General features: G+C 35.2%; 1 protein-coding gene across 1 annotated transcript in view; it reads left to right on the top strand.

The window, feature by feature from the left end:
* Nucleotides 1-3,423: 3,423 nt before the first annotated feature.
* The window catches only part of LOC149796157 (uncharacterized), a 35,704-nt gene continuing 17,424 nt past the window's right edge, over nucleotides 3,424-21,703 (top strand). The window contains exons 1-5 of the mRNA XM_089966095.1: nucleotides 3,424-3,691; nucleotides 5,787-5,946; nucleotides 15,951-16,168; nucleotides 18,040-18,240; nucleotides 18,824-18,922. Coding sequence (XP_089822221.1) covers nucleotides 3,607-3,691; nucleotides 5,787-5,946; nucleotides 15,951-16,168; nucleotides 18,040-18,240; nucleotides 18,824-18,922 — 763 coding nt within the window. The 5' untranslated portion in view covers nucleotides 3,424-3,606. The remainder of the gene's footprint in view (nucleotides 3,692-5,786; nucleotides 5,947-15,950; nucleotides 16,169-18,039; nucleotides 18,241-18,823; nucleotides 18,923-21,703) is intronic.

Below are 21,703 nucleotides of genomic sequence, written 5' to 3'. Positions count from 1 at the left end.
ATTATAATGGCTTAGATAAATTACAAATACATTTAACTGTTCTAATTAACTGTTATTTGCTCGCTATTTGGCTAGATTTATTTTCCATATCCGTTCCAATGCACTCGCCGTTAAGTGAATGGATGTGCGTTCACCGTACGCTGCGTTTGTAGTGCTCTATTTCGATCATTGAAATATATATTTCATGTTTAAATCATAACCGTGTCTTATATTCATTTAATCAATATGAATGATAATAGAAGAAGCAAAATTTGCAAAAAGGATAGTGAATAGCTGCACAAAGTACTGAACTCCACTTTGTGGTGTATACACTGGGCAGGGATGTGAAAGATCATTCATAATCAATACATAGTTGCCTCCAGTCTCAATCTTGACTCCTTTCAAAAAGCAAATATGTGTATTTGTATGTGATATAAATAGAATATATGTATAGCATGTACACCGTATTTTGGATATACCACTAGTTGAACAAATTTTTCATGAAAAGAAACTCGGCAAGCCTCGTTTCCTTTTAATATACAAGTTTTCTAACAACTATCAAACTCTGAGTTATTTTCGTCGACTGTCAGTTTGTTGCATAACCAGTATTGACTAAAACAAACGTCACATGCGCGAACAATTACTTTTTTTATAGGTAACGAGATTACGAATATTTATAGGTTACTGCATTTGTATCGGAAAATATGAATGAGTTTTGGGATGGAATACTGCACGACCTTGGGAGTGCAGTATATCCTTCCGACAAAACGAGTTCATATTTTCCCATACAAATGCAGTAACCTTTTTATTATATGCTCATTTTTTAAAATCTACCTAAGATTTAATTATATGAACAAAATACACTACAAGAAACAACGTAAATGAATGAATGCCGTATTCCAAACTAAATACACAAGCGCATATTTGTCATTACACAATAACATCATTATTAATGCGCACATAACTCCGCCCAGATAAATTTTTACTTAGTCGTGTGCTCGACATAACTTTCGAAAGAAAATGGCATGTCTAGTTAAAATTGAAATTTGCAGTCATATTATGAATGAATGTGCATTGCAACAACTTTTCCATTTGGTCTGGAATGAATATATTTTGGTATTTTGTTTCGATTCGACGAAAGTTTGTGATTTTGGACTGGATTTATCTGTGCAAATTATACATGAAATACATCGGATTAAAGCGGCGCGGGAGAAGCCTGTTTACATCTGCAAATGTGTTTCTGTTTCTGTCATTGAATGTTTGAAATCATAATGTGGGAAAAATATGAAGTCTTTCAATTGCAATTATCAAAAAGACGCTATGGAATTTAATGCTTATTTCATTTTGAATGCAGTAAGGAGGATGCAATTGCACTTATCATCGAAATTACAGCACAATTTCGAAAGGTGTAATCCAGATTGAAAACCTATGACATGGCTCATGTAATTCGGATTTGCAGAATTAAGAAAATACATTTTGAGGAAATTTAGGATGTAAAACTGTAAGTATATTTTAATTTGCCATTCTTATCACCAGCTAAAGAAGAGAGTATATGACTTGTAACTTGTATGTTATTTATAAGGACCTTATCTTGCGTATCTTATATAATGTAGCTAGCCTAAATCCTAACATTGTATCAACGCGGATTGTGCCAAAGCAGCTGGTATGTGGCAGACCACGAAACATCTGTTTTAGTTCATTCAGAAACAAATTTAAACAACCACAACGTAAAGAGCCTCTTACGCGAGTGTACATGATTTGTGTACAAATCAAAAGTGCTGGCGTCTGCGTCCATTGTTTGTTTAGAATAGAAAGTAGTTCCTTTATGCACGTGAATGCTATATGTGTATTGTCGCGCGAGTTCAGTATCGGGTAATACTGAACGATTCTGACAATGTAAAGTTAACGGGGAAAAAAATGAGCATATAATAATACGACATCCTGCTCACCGGGAAAGTCGTCGATTGCGGATAAGAAATCAATCGTCGGACTTGCTTGAGACCCTTCTACTTCAGATCTGGTTGGCTGCCTCTGTGCGACCTCGGGGAAGGCACTTAGGAAATATTTCCTTGGCATGATATAGCCAATAAAGTATTTAAGATGACATTACAGACCAACCAACGAAAGTGCAAAGCTTCAATAAATGCCGAATCGTTCTATATATTTGAAATAAAACTGGTTTGTTACAAGCATTTGTTTGATATATAAGAAGAGATTTCAAAACTGACTAATAAAAGAACGCATCCAACATAAAAATAGTATATTTTGATAGAACATCAAATGTCAAAGACAAATTTTTAAATAATTTATTTTCAATTACATGAGTTAATTTTTAAGACATGCTTGAGCGCTAAATGTAAATACCCGAAATAGTGAATGCGTCATGAATTTTTCATTCTTAAATGATCGGGCTAGTCCCGGCTGGTTGGAAGTCATGCGCTTCTGTTGGAGCGATCGTGATGTGACGTGTATGTAGCCTTATTGGGCTAAAGGTCTCGAATGTTGAGGACAGGTGCGAGGTTTAGCGATGTCTCAAACTCGGAAGAAGGTTTTGTTAACTGTCCCAAAAAGTTTATTTGGTGGAATATTCACGTTAAATTCGAACGTTAGTGAAGATGGATGATCAGTCTAATTGCATATTTAATATTTTGCCTTTTAAATGGAGGTCAAACGCTTGAAAACACCTGAACACAAAAAAAAAATAAAAAAAATAAAACCTGGGTAATTTTGTTTCTACGCGGTAACTTAAAGTGGTTCATGCTATGTTTTGTTCTATTCTTTTTGCCTAAATGAGCTTCGGGTCAACTGACGCCGGTTTCAGGAGAGAGAGAGAGAGAGAGAGAGAGAGAGAGAGAGAGAGAGAGACTCAAAGCGTATGAGAGTACATGTAATCCATTCGATATTCATTGGACTGATTTAAACAGCTCCGAAAAATGACACGATGAGTTACTGTAATTGCTTAAAACCAAATCCAAACCAAAATATAAAAACATTGGTAACCAGGTTGCAGATTTGAATCCATTGTCACACCATTCTGTATAATGAATGAATAGAGCACGATGAATCAATGCGTCTCTATCCGTTCAATATGGTTCCATAGATAAACACTAAAGTGATTTACTTCCTACATTTCGATTTCGAGAGTTTATTGGCAGAAAGAAGGGTCTTGCAGTATGGATTTGTATCAATGATGCCTGAAATAATTTGTTGCTTGGAAAATATTGAAAAGAGATAAGTAATCGATTTATGTATCATTTTTACATAGAATGTAAAGTATCGTAAACTTCGTTTTAGTTACCGTTGGCATGGGCGTGTTTGAAAAGATTTCCTAGAATTGTATTGGTTGCATGTATATACAACAAACAAAAACCTGAAATTCGTAAAATAAGAGCATGTTGTACGGGATACTGGAAACACACGACTGATCGACAATATTGAAATTTATTGCAAATGTTTTTGTTGTTGTAAAGCGTATGTGTCTGACATCAGTATTCAAGCGAAAGCGCAAGGAAGAGCTTACTGTAATATATCTATGCTTGAAACGAATGACAGTATAATGAATTTTGTTGTAATGTGAATGCGAAGAGTTAAATAGCATGTTATTGTTACTTACTTAGTAATCCAAAGATGTATGTTATCATTATTCTCCTGTCCAACCTGCTGAAAGTCATATATGGAACACATTACTTCCAGGAAATTATTCCAAAAACTGGTAAGTGTCCTTGTAATCAATACTATTTATTACTTACAAAAATAATATTCTTATTTTAAGCATTGGTTTCTTTTAAAAAGTACTTAATACATTGGTTTGCTCACTTCCGCTTAAAGTCAAAAGTATGTTTCCAACTTAGTTTCAGGGTCTTCTGAGAAAAATCATCATCATCATCATCATCATCATCATCATCATCATCGTCATCATCAATAATAACAATAATAATACTAATAATAATAATACTTGAAGAATACTAAAATGATGTATACTAGAAGAATACCGAAATGATACATACAAGAAGAATAACACAATAATATATAATCGAATAATACCACAATGATGTATACTTGAAGAATACCAAAATGATGTATACTAGAAGAATAACAAAATGATGTTTACTAGAAGAATACCACAGTAATCGAAGAATAGCACAATGATGTATACTTGAAGAATAACACAATGATGTATACTCGAAGAATAAAATAATAATATATACTTGAAGAATAACACAATGATGTTACGTATTTTTCTTTGTGATTCAAATTTCTAGTCCATTGAGGATGTTCATGTGTCCACTATACATAAAGTTAAAAAAAAGTATTTAGATTCTTCTTGGCGTCCTTAATTTTAGTTCACAATCAGCGATCTAACTGACTGAACTTTAAGTCTAGATAATAATGATCAATTAAAATTGTTTGTTTAGTCTTAAGACTTATGCTGGTGAAACTGAGACCTAGAATGTGTTCAGGAAAATGTAGGTGCCCAAAGTATTGCAAAAACGCATTCATAATTACCGGTACTTTTCTTTGCCACTTTTTTAATTGTACTAAGCAGCAACATTGCATATGATCTTTTAATGTTTTGGACTCTGATGGCCTAGTGTTTAAGTTCATTTACTGCAAGTTTACAAGATGAAGTTCTCGCAGTACAAGCGTATATATTTAACAACCGAACTTCGCATTTTACAGGATCATTGATGTCATGAACTTTAATTCATTTTGATCTTTAATTCTATCTGCAAAGGTAAAGACTGTAAATGTAATATCTGTAAATAATACTCTCCCTGCCCCCACCATGATGACAGCTAATGTTTGTGTTAGCGTTTGTTGTTTACCTGTCCTTGCTTTATGTATTAATCACGTGCCATTGTCTTAGCTCCTTTCTTGTTAAGTAAGCTGTAAGCTGCATCGCAGCATGCTTTTTCAGTCTTAATTAGGTGTTCTGTATTTATTTTAAATTTCAATTCTGACCAAAATTTTTAATTTTTTTCAAATAATCCTAACTTGTTTGTTTTATTTATCCTAGAACTTAATTCAGTGTTATTCACCGACTTTTAAATTTTTTTGCTTGCTCGTGTCTTACGTCTTGCGGTGTGTGTTTTGTTCAGTTCTGTATTTACGTCTTATTATGTGTTTGGAATTTTTGCTAGTCATGCTTGTTGTGATGCCTTCTTTTTCATGTAATGTCTGTAAAAAGCTCATCAGAGCTTATGTTGAATTGTTGTTTTAAACCATGCTTACGTTAAATCAGTCTTGTCTTGTCTTGTCTTGTCTTGTCTCGTCTCGTCTCGTTTCGTCTCATCGCATCTCATCTAATCTCATCTCAGCTTATGTTATCTTATCTTTGAAAATCGATTAGACACTGCATGAACAGCCGTGGCGATGCAAAGGTTGTTCGTTCATGGTAATTACTGCAAGTCATATAAAGAATGTCCAATCTAAGGAAATAAACAACAAACTATACTTTTTCTACTGCTTACAAGTATTGTAAAAGCGGATGACCATATAAGTAGCTCCATTTTGGTATTTTGAACTAATAACTTCTCGTTTTCTGCATCATGGTATGAGAGTTTAACCATTCTAAACGTTTTTAGAAACTTTTGCTAAGATATGTTATCATTTAAGGGTGATTATTAGCGCACCTAAAAAAGCACGTGAAATACAATATTCATCTACACATGGGACAAGTGGACAGTAGTGCATAGGGATCACATTTAAAAAAACAATGCAGTTTTCTTACCTTTGTTTCACTTGTCAAAATACTATCACATTTTTTTCCCTTAATTTTTGTTTTTGTTTTCTGGTATCTTTTGCAGAAGACTTAAACGGAAAGAGCTACATATATGTGAACCGTACGATGACGTGGAATGACGCGAAAAGAGTATGTGATGATCTTGGAGGTCATCTCGCTAAAACAGATCGCCAGAGCATTATAGAAATATTCAAAGATCTAAAGGAACACGAGTGGTCCTCATTGTAAGCATGTCGTCATTTACTTCAGGATCTTGCTCATTTTGAAACAAATGTATACAATTAATCTAATTATTTGCAGGAATCTTAGCAAGCACAAAGTTGAACTTATTTGACGAGTAAAATGAGTACACGTGTATGATTATATTTATTGCATGTCAAAAATACTAATTTTATATTGCCAAGCTGCAGAATAGTGAAGCGAAATGGATTTAAGATACACACAGGTGCTTCAGCAGTTACTCATTTTCAATCCATGACGTTATCCATCATTCGCAGAGTCATGAGGTGCTAATTTAGGTGTTAAATATAGAGAGGATCTCAAATGGGCAATGATTTAATATTGAATTTATGAAAGGAGATGAAGAATGTCCATCTTTTCAATATCAAAGCATTACCCAGTTGAGATTTTGTTAATCACATAGTTTTTATTTTAATGGAAATAGGAGAGAAAAAATAAGAAATAGTGTCGTTCATTCTTATTCAAGAGCTGCACCTTTCATTTGCTGCGCGTAAAAAACAGTCCCTGGCTCTAGGAGAATTTCTTGCGCAGTTCTATAACCAGTAACATTTATTAGATTTATTAGTAATTATAATTCAAAGAGTAACCGTCCTTCCGAATAAATAAAGTAATTGACACAGACATCATAATTTTTAAAACAGAATGTCTATGCAAGGTTAGTATGATGTCACATAGTTTGACTCGAGCTTGGTCAGAGTAGTAATGTTTAACAGCAAACTGTGTCAATACTGAGCATTCCTGCTGTTGGATATTCATGTGAAGGGATGATTATGGATGCAGATTATTCAGATTTCCAGTATTTAATGTATGACCTGATATTTGTATTACTCGATTTGGAATGGAAGACTACAGTGGACATGGACAAATTTTTATTTAGAGTCAGAACTGCATCACATAATCAGAAACATTAGATCCTTTGGGTTATTTAACCGCGTAAACATGCCGTGGTTGGATAATATTCTCTCAGTTTGGGGACCGACTTATGTCCACATTCTTCTGTGAACAGAGGCGAGTTTATTTACTCCTATGAGTTAACATTTAAGCAACACCTGTATGTAGGATGGATCACGTGTTCGATATATACAGTCCACCCCTCTCCCAACGCCCACTACCAATTGACCAATTACCTTGGTTTTATTTGTTGTTCTTTTTGTTTGGAGTTTAACGTCATTTTTCAACATATAATATTCAATACACGAGGTAACGAGCCCCTGTTGGCAAAATTGATCTTATTAAGACAGTCATTACCTTTTTTCCCTAATTCACTTTTGGGGCAATCAATTCGAAAAATGGCCGCCAAAATGCTGACAGTGATAATAAAAACAAAATGTTCCAAAAGGAGGGGTAAGGACAATTTTCCCACGACCGCAGCCGGTTAATAAAGAGAATATCGCACAAGAATTTCATGGCATTATTTGGACCAATCGGAATCACATAAAGTGATTTTTAACATGCTGATATATCAAAAATATGAAAATGCACACAACTGTGTAAAGTGTACCGACTATGTGATAAATAAACTTTATGATACGGGTATATCAACACAATTGTCACGTGACGAACAGAAGATCTCAAATGGTTAATGACTTAATAATGAATTTATCAAAAGATTGAATAATATCCAGTTTTTGCGATCCTTGGCAAACGAAATTGGAAATTATTCAACGAGTTCAATAATTTCGATATTAAATTACTGCCCATTTGACATTCTGTTTATTACAACTTTATTTTGATTAGAAAGAATTTAGATAAAAAGAAGAGAAAATAATTTATGACTCAGACGCTGTAATTTTCAATTCTTCTGCGTTAAAATAGTTCCCAACGCGAGTTCACACAATATTGCAAAATTCAATGACCAATTTTTCACTTCCAAAGTTCACTTCAAAATGCAAATGCCCCGTCCATCATTATATATGTAAAACATCATTTTTCAACACTGTGTCTAAACTGAAAATTCCACTAAGTCTGGTCAGCTGGAGTTGTTGAGGATGCATGGATTTTGACGAGACTGTTTACAATGTTTCCACCGAAAAGAGTGTATGTTTTTATCAAGGACATTCACAACATTATTGAATATGGAAGAAGAACTGTCACTCCAGTTGCTCGATATTTTTCTATCGGGATGATCAAAAGAAGCAAAATTGTACTAAATCTAAAGGTGTTATGCCGCTGCTGGTTGACATTCATACGAGTTTATAGTGATTTTCCCCAGCCTGAATGCTTATGTTGGATAACATTTTATCAGTTGAGAGACCAGTATTTGACCACATTCTCTTCATAAGAAAGGTTAATTATTTACTTTCTATAAGTTATAGGTTCAAATTTAAAGCACCCTGGTCCTGGGATGAGGTGCAAGAACCATACTGGGTGGTAGAAGCACAGTCTAAATAAGGGACTGTCTTAATTTCAATAGGGCATTTCTCTTCATAGACGCGGTATGGACAGCCTTTTATTCGTTGTCTGTTCATTTTTTTATGATAGTCATCCGTGTTTCCCTAATGTCCATTTAAATACCGATTGGAAAGACAACCGCAGTATTGTTGATAGCAATAGTACAAAAAAGAAAGAAAAAAAAAGGGGGGGTGGGCAAGGAAAATACAATGTTAGAATTTCATGAGTTTATTTTGTCCAATCGGATTTGCAGGAAGTAATATGTTAATGTGCTGATATAATTTTTTTTAAAAAAAAACAAAAAACACAAACACTATGGAAAGTGTACCATCTGTCTGATAAAGATTATTATCCTTACACATGTGTGACCCCGAGCGTGGAAGTTTCCCATCATACCCTGAAGCATAACAATGAATTGTTGTTGTCACATTTCTGAACGAAAAATGAAAACAAAGGTAAAATTGGAGTAACGGACTGAAAAATTCCTCACCCAGTATAGAGTGTAAAAGGTGTATTTCGAAGAACAGTGATTGAAACATGTATGATAGTAGTATTACACAGCGTCCAAACTGTGTACTGCAGATAGCTTGCAAAATTATCAAAATGTAAAGAGGTAAAAAAAAAAAAACCGGTTAACTTTTAGCCATAAGATTAATCGAGACAGGCAAAACATAATGAAGCAGTCCTCGAGTGATCTTTGATCTAGAATGGATTTTCCCTTTAATCGAAACATGCAAACATAATGAAACATTCCTCGATTCAGCTATGATCTAGAATGGATTTTCCCTTTAATCGAGACATGCAGAACATAATGAAGCAGTCCTAGATTCACCTTTGACCTTGAATGGATTTTCCCTTTAATCGAGACAGGCAGAACATAGTGAAGCAGTCTTCGATTCACCTTTGACCTAGAATGGATTTTCCCTTTAATAATGATAGTGAGAATATGAATATTTTAAAAATAATAACATTTAAAAGAACGGCGTTTACGACCCGAAATGGACTAAAACTAGCTGGATTGATCAGTGCGAAATGGCACGTTTATTGAACACTTAACATCAACCATTGATCAATAAAGTAGGAAAATGTGTTACGATTAAGGTATACCTTGGCAATTGTGAAAGAATGTTCAAATGATTGAAACTGGGAAGCTTTACGTACAGCATTAATAGATCAAAATAGTCCACGAATCAAGATAAGGATCACGTGTAAGGCATGATAGAGCCGTCCACCTACCCCGACATCCATCCATCCATACACACAAATACATACATACATACATGCTTACACACATACATACATACATACATACGTACACACACGTACGTACATACATACACCCACCTATCACGACATCCATCCATACACACAAATACATACATACATACATACATACATACATACATACATACATACATACATACATACATACATCCATCCGTCCATCCATCCATCCATCCATCCATACACACAAATACATACATACATACATACATCCATACACACAAATACATACATACATACATACATACATACATACATACATACATACTGTAACGACGTCCTCATTGTAAGAGGGGTGGTTAATTGAATTTGGCTGCCGTTATCTAGAGAATGACCTCCCTCGATTTTATAGCCCGGTGGGAGTGGAAAGGTAGAATATCAACAGAGAACTGGGCAAGACTATTGGGAAGGAATAATGCAATACGAACCCCCCTTAGAAAAGAAAAATCACAAAATTTAATCAAACAAATTAATAGCGGCAATTCCTATTCAACTTAAGTTATGTCAACAGCATTTAATATCAGTGTCTAATTTGGATGTATTTCATCATAATAGCCAGTAGTGAAAATAGCGCAATTTCCACAAATGATTGCATCACTTTCCTCCCTTGACCATGTATCAAGGTCTTCCTATTTCCTGGAGTCTTCCTATTCCAAGCGTGTCATCCCTTTCTGGACTTCCTAGTCCTTTATTCTGAACTCGTCACTTCTTTTTCTCAGACTTCGGTCTTCGGACTGTTCCGTCTCTCCCCAGAAAGCTGTTCCTTAAAGGACAAAATTACCCCATAATCCTTATATGTACCACTTTCGCCAAGTGCATAAAATCCCTCACTTAGGTTACTCAGAAACATACTAGCTATCCACACTGCATAAATTCTGACTTAATCCGATAGGACATCACCATCGCTTTACAGCGACTGGCCATGAATTAACACGTGAGCGGTATATCTAACATTACCGTATCTTTTTATCTACGCTACCACATGCTCGAATACTATTGCATAACATTCACCAAATTCTAGCTCACAGCAATCCCTAAATTACAGGATTATTTAAACATTACAAAATCAGAAATAAATATGCGATTATCGTTAACTCATGAGAATCAGTATCGTCCTAACAGACAAAAGAAATTCTTTCATATAACCCTATGAAATCATACAAACATGAAAATTTGGATAGCAAGCAATCAACAATTCTATCAAAGAACTAGTAACTGTAAAATTAAAGAGATAAATTGCATAACAACTCTAGCATTAATAGATTTCCATGAAATTGAATAAACGATACATAATATGGATCCTAGTCATGGCAAAAACATTTGTACAAAACAAACAATCAAAAATAGAAAATTACCTGAAAAATTAAAATTGCGTACCTTAACGCTGTTATCTTTTAGAAATTGTGCGTCCCAGCACTAAAACCTGTCTTCTTTTACAAGACAGCCACCTGTCCCCTTTTCTTTTTAACGAGGAAAGCACTATTCTTTTTAGGTTTCCTCGGATTCAAACTACTCACCTCTCAGGAAATTTAAAACAAAAGAATTTCGACCATGGTCGTCACTTTAAATTCGGATTACTTTCAAAGTGTACGCATTAATTTACTCTGCCCAATCATAAGCAGCTGTTCCTAAATTATCCCAAGATAATAACTTTTTCCGTCAGATTTTAGATAGCCTAGAATCTATGAACTACGGTGCATATCAATTTCCCTTTGAAAATGATAATTTGACATGGGTTCCTATCAAGCGGTTATGGTTGGTAGCTCAGATGTTTACTTTCTCAGGACAGCGTTGCAATGCTCTGTTCAAATCTAACTGAGTCATAGATGCTAGCCTTTTCAAGTTTTAACACTGGCATGGAGGGGAGGGAGAAAAGAAGAAAGGTCGAAGTTACCCCTCACAAAGACTTTTCTGGCTTAAATGTGATAGAATTTTAATGCTCAATACATTCAACTTTAAGGTTAACTACAACTTAAAATTCAAAACTTTATGCATACATACATACACTCATACATACATACATACATACATACATTTTTTTTGGATGATACATAATAGTATCAAAGCTAGTCTTCCAAAATGATCTTCACATAAAGAAGACATACATACATACATACATACATACATACATACATACATACATACATACATACATACATACATGCATGCATGCATGCATACATACATAGTCTTCCAAAATGATCTTCACAAAAAGAAGACATACATACATACATACATACATACATACATACCGCTTCGGTGGCCTAGTGGTTAGAGCGTCCGCCTCGAATGCGGGAGGTCGCGGTTCGAACCCCGGCCGAGTCATACCAAAGACTTACAAAAATGGTACTAACAGTTGCCTCGCTTGGTGCTCAGCATTAAGAGGTTAGTGTTAGGACTGGTCGGCCTGGTGTCAGGATAATGTGACTGGGTGGGACATCATGCTACATGTCTGCGGCATGATGGCCCAGTGCTAGACATCATTATAAACTGTCACACTGCAGACATCGTAGCGATATGACTGAAAAATTGTTAAAGCTACGTTAAAAATCTAAATAACACACACACACACATACATACATACATGCATACATACATACATACATACATACGTCGATGGCATTGTCAAAATCTGAAGTTTTTTTGGTATTAATTTTGTAAGGTCTCATAATAATACATATCATAGTAGTCAGAACACGTCGTTTCACATATTGTATAAGACACACAAAACGATGCTTATAACACTGAATATACCATGTAGTCTTGTCAGGGTGATACAGTAAGTATTTGATGCTTCAAAATTTAAAGATTTTTAACAGTTTCAAACTTGTAATAAATAGCTGACATGGTTTATCTTTATTACGTATCACCATTTATCACATAATCGGTAAACTTTGCCTAAATTGTGTGCAGTTTCATATTTTTGATATTATAACATGTGAACTTTATGTGATTTTGATTGGTCCAAAAAAGCCCATGAAATTTGTGTGCAATATTCTCTTCGTTGATTGGCTGCGATCTTGAGAAAACGTTTTAACCCCGCCTTCTGAAATGTTTTGTTTTCAATGAACATTTTGGCGACCATTTTTCAACTCGACTCGCATAAGGAAATTGAAGAAAATGATCTCGGCTGTCTGAATATGGATGATTTACCCCCAGAGGGGTTTGTTATGTCAAAAATAACAATATCATCATAAGAAAGAGGACTCCAAGACAAGAACAACAAAAAGAAGTAAAACTAAGGGTATTGCTCCGTTCATAGCGGGTGGGGTTGGAGGGGAGTGGAGCGGGGGGGGGGGCGGTAAACCTGTAGCATGGAATCCACCTGATATACAAGTGTGGTTTAAATGTTAACTTACAGAAGAAAATAAATTCACATCTGTTCACAGAAGAATGTGGGTATTAACCGGTCTCCAAAGTGACAGAATTTTTATCCAACCAATGAATATATCAACCAATGCAAATATCCGATCACAAATACATTACAGTAAGAATGGGAATTTCTGCATCCAGTAAACCTTCCTTCAAATGAATGTTGCAACAATGTACTGTTTAGTTGTGAAAGTGTTACGTTAAGTTACGTAAACATGGATCGTCAACTAGACTCTAACGGGGTACTGCATCAAACAATGCGATATCACGCGCAATGGACATTCTGTGTTGAAAAATGATTTTGCCTGTGTAAAATGTTCTCTGTTTTAGGAAGGACACTTGTTCTTTGACTTATAGTTTGTAAGAAAATTATAATCTACTTTAAATGTTAATACTAGTTCGACTTTATTAGGGACTATCTTTAACGCACAACAAATGAAAGGTGCAATGTCTGTCAGAATGAACGAAATTATTCGTTCTTCTTTCGATTTAAATAATTGCCACTGAATAAAAACTATGTGATAAAAAGAATCTCAGATGGGTAATAATTTAATAATAAATTTATGAAACTTGTTGAATAATGTCCAGCTGGACATTATTCAAAAAGTTTCATAAATTTAATATTAAATCATTACCCATTTGAGATCCTCTATATACTCCAAAGATGAGAAAACATTCAGTTTCGAGAAGATTATTAAACTGTTTTTAATTTCATTGGTTCAGCTTAGATAAAGGATGTTTTACTATTAAATAAAATTGTGTTATTAATAAATTTGCCATTGTCTGTACGACGTTTCTTAAGGTATTGCGCAAGAAGTGCATGCCATACCATGTTATTGCACAATGCATGCTATACCATGTTACTGCACAATCAAAGCATGCAATACCATGTTAGTACCCAACAAGCACATGTCATACCTTGTTATTACACATCAAGTGCATACCATTCCATGTTATTGCACAACAAATGCATGCCATACCATGATATTACACTAGTGCATGGTATACCATGTTATTGCACAACAAGTGATTGCCATACTACGTTGTAGCACAACAACTGCATGTCATACCAAGTTATTCAATTTTCTCCCAAGCTATAAAATCTGCATTTTTTCTCCATATATAAGAAACTGAAACGGATAAATAAGAATCAGTTTCCATTGTAAATCTCAGCAAGGTTATCGCACCCCCAAAGGGATATAAATTTAAATTCTAACGTAAAAAGAGCCGCGATGCTCGTTCTTTACCAAGCGTCTGTGATCTAGTTTTAGGCTAGTGACTAGTCCAACCAGGCTCGCACGAAGGTCTAAAAACAAACCTAGTGTTAGGGTATAGTAAAAACAACCTAGTTTTTTCTTCTTAATGTCACAACGAGTCTTTCCCAAAATTTGGAAAAGCAATTTCATTGGCAGGTACGATGACGTGATGTCTTACGCCATTGTGATGACGAAATAACACCACATTTTTAATCTACACATGGACATTAGAAGTTTATTCTAATCAGTAAATGGCACATTAAATTTTATTGTGACTTAAAATCTTGATATTTTTTTCCTTTTAAGGATTGTTACAAATTAAATTTTCCTCGATCCCCGATCGCAGCACTTTATTGCTAGATTCTGCTTTAGTTCATCTCTTAAGTTAGAATTTCGTTCACGTGAAGAACTGGCTATATTCATAACTTCAACGTACATGCTGAACCATAGTTTCTGGTAGGGAAATATTTGGTTTACTCACCTTAGTACCAATCCAGTGTCAAAATTTCTATCCGCAACAGTTCCGAAATCAGTTTCAGAAAATATAAGCCAATCACAAAATACTATCCATTACCAAAATCTCCCATGAAAGAACAAGTAGTGCAACATCAGCACTGTTGTTGTTGTTGTTGTTGTTACAGGGTTTAATGCAATTTTTCAGCACAAGATAGATTATACATGTCGGCCAGTATGACTGTTGGAGGAAAAACCCTGGAAAACCCCGACCCACGAGAAGCTACTGGCAAGCTTTCTCATGTACCTACTTTAGCCGAGCCTGAGACTGCTTTAGAAGTGTAATTATCATTAAAATTAATGCTATATCATGAGAGTATAAGTAATACATGGGGTTGTTGTTTTTATGATGATTGATGTTGTCGATCTTGTAACTCAATTTTTCAGTAAGGCTTTTGATGTAAAAAAAGATAATTAGAAAAACAACTTAATACGCCAACGCTATATACCTCCAAGTCATGGATATTCGTACCATTTAGGAGGAAATTGTGTACTGTCTATTCGACATCACGTACTGCATGGTGTGCGCATTTTATACTTCTCCAAAAAGGATAGGTACATCGCTGGTCTAGTAATACAAAAGGTTGCGGGTTCCATACCCACTATGGCCAGCTCGGTCGATTACTTCTATGTGTCCTTGCGAAAGACACCTAGCTCCCATTTCCTCGTCAATATATAGCCAGCTATGTATTAAAAGTACAATTAAAACTTAACCAACCAATCAACTCATGAAAGATAACCTCATTCACTCGTCATGCCAGACTGACGGATAGTTCGTATACCTTCTGTGGCTTCAATCTGAAGGCATACTTCCGTTCATGGCCATTCTTGTATATAACAGAGAAATATTAATAAGCCTTGTGTTTGATAATCTGTTGACTGACTCATTATTTGTTTGATTTTGTGACTAACGGCAGATCAGCCAACAAGGACTGTTTATTTGCAGGCAATATGAGTGCCCTTGCCTAGAGACATATTACAGCTGCTGACGAGGACTAACCTCGATAGATTTGGAATACACAACCCACTGATTAAGAGTCGACTATGCTAACCAGTGAGCCAACCGGTTAGAAGGGAGATGATGATGACTTTATACAGTATATTCCTATCTTCATGACTGTACAGTACTTTATAATTGATATCTTTTAAAATCTTGAACATTTTGATTCTAGGACTACAGATGTCTGGGTGGGTCTGATTGAGCCTGTGGATGGTACCCGTCTTTGGGTAGACTGTGACGTATGGATAACCGGAGATTGGAGCAATTTTGCACACGATATTTACACCGATTACCATCAGTGTTACAAGCTAAGGGCAGCTTCAGATTGGAAGTGGGAAAGCACACTGTGCTGGGAGAAATATCCTTTCATCTGTGAGAAGAACGAAACAGGTGGAGTAACAGTTAAATATATAGATCATTCGTGTTTTCTGTAGAACTATCTATAGTTTGTATAAAAACCCATGTTCGTCGAATTTCCCTTTTGTAGGGTTTAACGCCAATTTTTTTTTTTTTAATTTTTTTTTTTTTTTGTGCACAAGATACGCAAGTATAAATGGTGGAGGAAGAACCCGGGAAAAACCACCCACCCACGAGAAGCTACTGGCAAGCTTTCTCACATACCCACATTGGCCGAACCCGAGACTCGAACCCACCCAGACAGAGATGAGATGGCAATGATCCGTAACTCGCGGCCCGCAGGTCTACTGAGAATCATTCGGAAAAAGGTTTGAAAAATATGAATCGCACAGTTCAGTTCAGAAGGTCTGTACCAATAATTCGGTGGCATGGACTAAAGCAGATTTCTGAACATACTAAATATTGATTGTTGTTTTCCGATAATCTATAATGTGAAACAAACTATTATTTCACGCCAAAACTGGGGTGAAACTTCTCCAATGCTTATTCGCACATTTCTGCGATTTCCGTTGCTTTGTGACGCCATCTTTCATACATCTGGCATTTGTTTCTATGCTATTTTGCAAGCGCTTGATTCCTTTGAATTCATTTGTAAATGCTGAACGAGGAAGTTTGGTCGGTTAAAGCAACGGCGTTGTTCGCGTGCCTTATACCAATGCAGAACATACAGATGTTTGGTCATTTTAATAATTCACACACAGATCAAAACTGGAATTAAGTTATATCGTCTAGATCAGTGCTGTCCAACCCGCAGACCGCAGGCTGATTTTAAATGGCCCACGGGCTGATTTTAAATGGCCCACGGGCTGATTTTAAATGGCCCGCCAGAGCTCGAGCAGCTATATAGTCGTTGCTTTTCAGTTTTCTGCTGCGGCCCTCGGCTTGAAGAAAAAAACATTTTTCAGTGGCCCATGGTGTCAAAAAGGTTGGACAGCACTGGTCTAGATATTTTTAAGTTAATGAAGATCATGAACAAACTGATGCAATCTAAGCTTCATCGTATCTTATAAACCCAAGTAGTCAGCCTCTGCGTCATCTCTGATTCTGGTTTTCTGTAATCCTTATCTAACTAGAGCGCACTTGTATAAATTACAGTCGAAGACCTTACATCGTACAGGATAACACAAATCTGATATGTATAAATTACAGTCGAAGACCTTACATCGTACAGGATAACACAAATCTGACTTGTATAAATTACGGTCGAAGACCTTACATCGTACAGGATAATACAAATCTGACATGTGCGTAAAATAAATGGCTCTTTTTTTCAGGAAAAACTGTATGACCCGATAAACAGGGTTGTTACATGTAGCTCGGCGTATAATCAAATTATGTACTACGCAACACTATTAAGTCGCACATGTATGCACGGCTCAGTTCCATTAACCTACCGCAGAATGCACTTATAACTCATTGCCATAGTGCTGTTCTTGACAGGCTCTTTTTCGTTTGTTTCGGTTTACATTTTATTTGTCACCAGTGCGACACACTGATAAATATATAGACTAAACCCATGTTATTAAATATTGTATCATCAACTATATATAAGTATAAACATAAGTATGGTAACCATCATAATATTCCAGGTGAACTGGTTTGGCAGTGATAGAAGTGATATACCAATCGTTGTGTGTGTATCAAGCTTAAGATTTTTTTATTAGTGCCTGTGATTCCCGTGCAAGTCTGATAAAAAAGAGAATTCATTAAAATCTTAACTACCCATTCATACTTTTTGCAGACTGTTTAAACTCTTCTGGAAGTATTTGAATGATGATGATGATGATGATGATGATGATGATTTTTATTATTATTTATTATTATTATTATTATTATTATTATAGCTAACTGTACATTCCGGGATCGCCTTTTGTCATACGATACCGTTTTATTTGATATAAATGAGACGGAGTGCTCCCTCGTGTGCCTGAATTCTTCCGACTGCTGGGCTGTCTTGTGGAACGAAACGTCAAAAGCGTGTCATCACATGACGATTAACAATGCGAGTAGTCTGTCCAAATTCAAGGTCAAAATATGCTATACTGGTGAGTCAACTTTAAGTTCGAGGAAGTAATTTTTTTTTTTTAATAAATAAAAAAGGCGAATGAAAATGTAACCCTAATTGATACAATATTTAATTCACGATAGAGCAGTTACATTTGGTCTTGGCTTCAGATTTCCATAATTTCAGTTCAAATTTTTGACATTCATTTCCATAGGTTTACGTTAATACTTTGGACAAAAGTTGAATATCCTTGATTTATATGTGAATCGGTCCAAACATCTTGTAATTATATATTAATTTGGGATATTTTAGAAAATCACGTATACATACTCAAATATAATCATAACTTAAGAATTTCAAAAAGCGGTCCAAAGCTATACGGGTCATATTTGGCATATACCTTGATAATGATAAGTGATAACAAAACTATTTAAAATAGTAATTATGTCATTTTCAGTATCAGTAAATGGATGCTAAAGTTTTTTTTAAAAAAAAATTCTGAACGTTCAGATAGCACAGAGATTCTGGTATCTTTAACATCGAAACTTCTATATGACCCTGCAGCTTACCTTCCAGAGGTGATTTTCTGTCCCTTCAGTAAAACAGTTTCTCATTGTTTCTAGGTGAGACGCATGCAGCTGCAGCCCGGTGTCCAGAAGACAATAGCCTGATCCCTAACAATTCGTGTATACTGCCGACTCTTTCATCCATTATTTCTTTTGGTAGGTCTGTCTTTCTATCCGTTGTCCTCCTGCCTCGTTGTTCTAGAATCTATTTGTTATATATTGTGGGTTGCATACAAAGTAACAGGCAGAACACTGGCGGCCACCAAACATAGCAGTGAATTAGATAGGTTATAACGCAACAAACTACATCGGGAGCTGCAGTATTCCACATGAAAGTGACATTTGGTGAATGGGAAAACTGACCCATCAATGATTGTCACCCCGCGTAGTGAACTGGTACTATAACGCGACTATTACTGTCAATTTTAAATGTAATATATATTACACTCCCACTCTCAAGCCATGAGTGGCACACTTTTAGCGACTATGAGACATCAGTGGCCTAGAAAACACGTTTACAAAAAGTCATTCAAGGAGCATTACTTTCCTAGCTGATCAAGTTTATGAGGCGGTTTCCGAACACGTTGTGGGTAACGTCAGACAGTCTTACAGTATCCAGACTGTTACGACTCGAGATTTTAAACTACGCTGTTACGACTCTATAGTCTTAAACTAAATTACAGAAAAGCAACACGTTTTGTAAAATTCAATACATAATTTATTTCTCAAAAATACAAAGTGAAAAATTAAAAATAGCTTACAGAATGGTAAATAAAATCCTAAATAGTCATAAAAGTTATATTATCGAATATTCCAAATGAGCTCCACTGGTGTTCCGAATAAAGTTCATTCTATTGTGCTGATGTATCAATAGCCTGGAATAGTTTCATGTGCTAACAGTCTTGATGTATCACAATGATATAAAAATGTCTTTAAATTCACAGTAATTCTAAAATAGTTACTAAGTTCTAACGTTTACGAGCACTTTGTGATTCCAATGAATAATTGAAATAAGTCCTCTTAAATTATAACTGAAAACAAGTAAAACTGATTTTACTAAGATTGATGTTTAAGATATGAATAATTAAATCTCATGTAAACATCCGTTATATAAAAACTAAGATACAGGATGAGGGTAAAATATTCATTTCTGGGTCATTCCATCTTGTCAACAAGGCCAGGTCCTTTAGAAACTAACCAATCAGAAATCAGGTGACCCAACATTTCTTAGGGGAAAACCAATAACCTGAATCAGATCCCATCAAAATATAAACAATATCACTTCTACAACTTCCAATGTTAAATGGCCTCGAAAACGTTTTTCCCAAACAAAATGACCTTTTCTTAAAGTTCAAACCCAGAATCATGAACAAAATTAGCTATTTAATATGTTTTATTTTTACAAAAAGACCCTTACAATGTATAATCATAAAAATTAACAAAAAATATATAGGTATACATAACAATGCAACAGAGAGAGAGAGAGAGAGAGAGAGAGAGAGAGAGAGAGGCAAACTAACAATTAAGCTTTACTTGTTTCAAGAGTCGATAGACCAACTGCCCTGTGTACAGGCGCTTCCCAACTCGATTACTATAAAATGCGCACAATTCATTGCAAGTGGTATCGTTAGGCAATTCCGGCTGTAGAAGATTGCACGGGACTTACACAGCCAGTCTAACCACGGAAAGTAACAGAGTTACTTTTTTATTGTCCCGTACCTCGTTGGCGACACACAAAAAGTACTCACGGTATCGCACAATCGACTCACTCTTTTGGGAAAATTCCTCCTTTTGCCGAATTATCCATTTCATTCGTTACAAAATATATCCAAGATACATTCGAAACAAATTATTGTGTGTCCGCAATCACATCCCCCTTGTAAAATTTGAAATGTCGTAGGTTACACAAAATGACACAGCATAATAGTATCCATCAAACAATCGTACTGATTTTTCCCGGTTCTTCCTCCACCATTAATACTGGCCGCCATGCATAGCCTATCGTGTGCTGAAGAATGGCGTTAAACCCCACAACAACAACAACAATCGTACTGAATCAGACTAAAATGTAACACAACCGTGGAGGAATTTTCCAAACTGCTCCATGTGTCATTGTCTCCCTTCTCTCGAAATGCCACTATCACCACAAACTCATATATACAACTTTCTAGCGGAAACGCCTGCTCTATTTTTGCCTGATTTTCCAAAAGAATAGGTAAAAATATCGAAAATTATACAAAGAGTTAAGCCGTACACCAGTATTTCTATGACTGTTATTGTGAACTTTTTATCTTTTTGACGTCAAAAATTTAATGGAAAATTGACTTAAAGAAAGTAATATGAGATTAGCATTGTGGTCACACAATGTGTGCAGCAGCGACATATATATATATATATATATATATATATATATATATATATATATATATATATATATATATATATATATATGCCAGTGGAGAGTAGTTTGTGAAATTGCATAAGGTCTATGGCCATACTGCACCGAGGCTATTGATTATGGTGTACAGTTGTAAAAATGTCACTTCCTTAAAGTATGTCGTCTGCATGATATTCATATATGCTAACTGCACATTAAACTGATTTTTCACAAATAAGACATCATTATATATGGTATTGGTAATTGTCTTTGAATTTTTTGTGTGCTATTCCTTGATTAATGTTTGTGTTGTTATTTTTTTTTTAAAAAAAAAATATCTCAGAGGTTTTATCTTTTCTGTGTTTTATGTTTTCCTAAACCAAACAGAAAAATAAAACAGAAACAACATAAAAACGTTGTCACCTCACCCCCTCCACCACTCCACAGCCAAACACCACAAGAAGAGAATCTTACGTGTAACATAATTTTTTTAAAAGTCCGGGCGTGAAATCATTGAATTTTTCAAATTTTTTATTGTGTTACATGTAGCTCATAAGACA

Source organism: Sinohyriopsis cumingii, chromosome 7, assembly GCF_028554795.1.
Source record: "Sinohyriopsis cumingii isolate HCF-2022 chromosome 7, ASM2855479v2, whole genome shotgun sequence".
NCBI classification, from domain to species: domain Eukaryota; kingdom Metazoa; phylum Mollusca; class Bivalvia; order Unionida; family Unionidae; genus Sinohyriopsis; species Sinohyriopsis cumingii.
The sequence above is the reverse complement of the archived record's forward strand: the minus strand, read 5'-3'. Positions and strand labels throughout refer to the sequence as shown.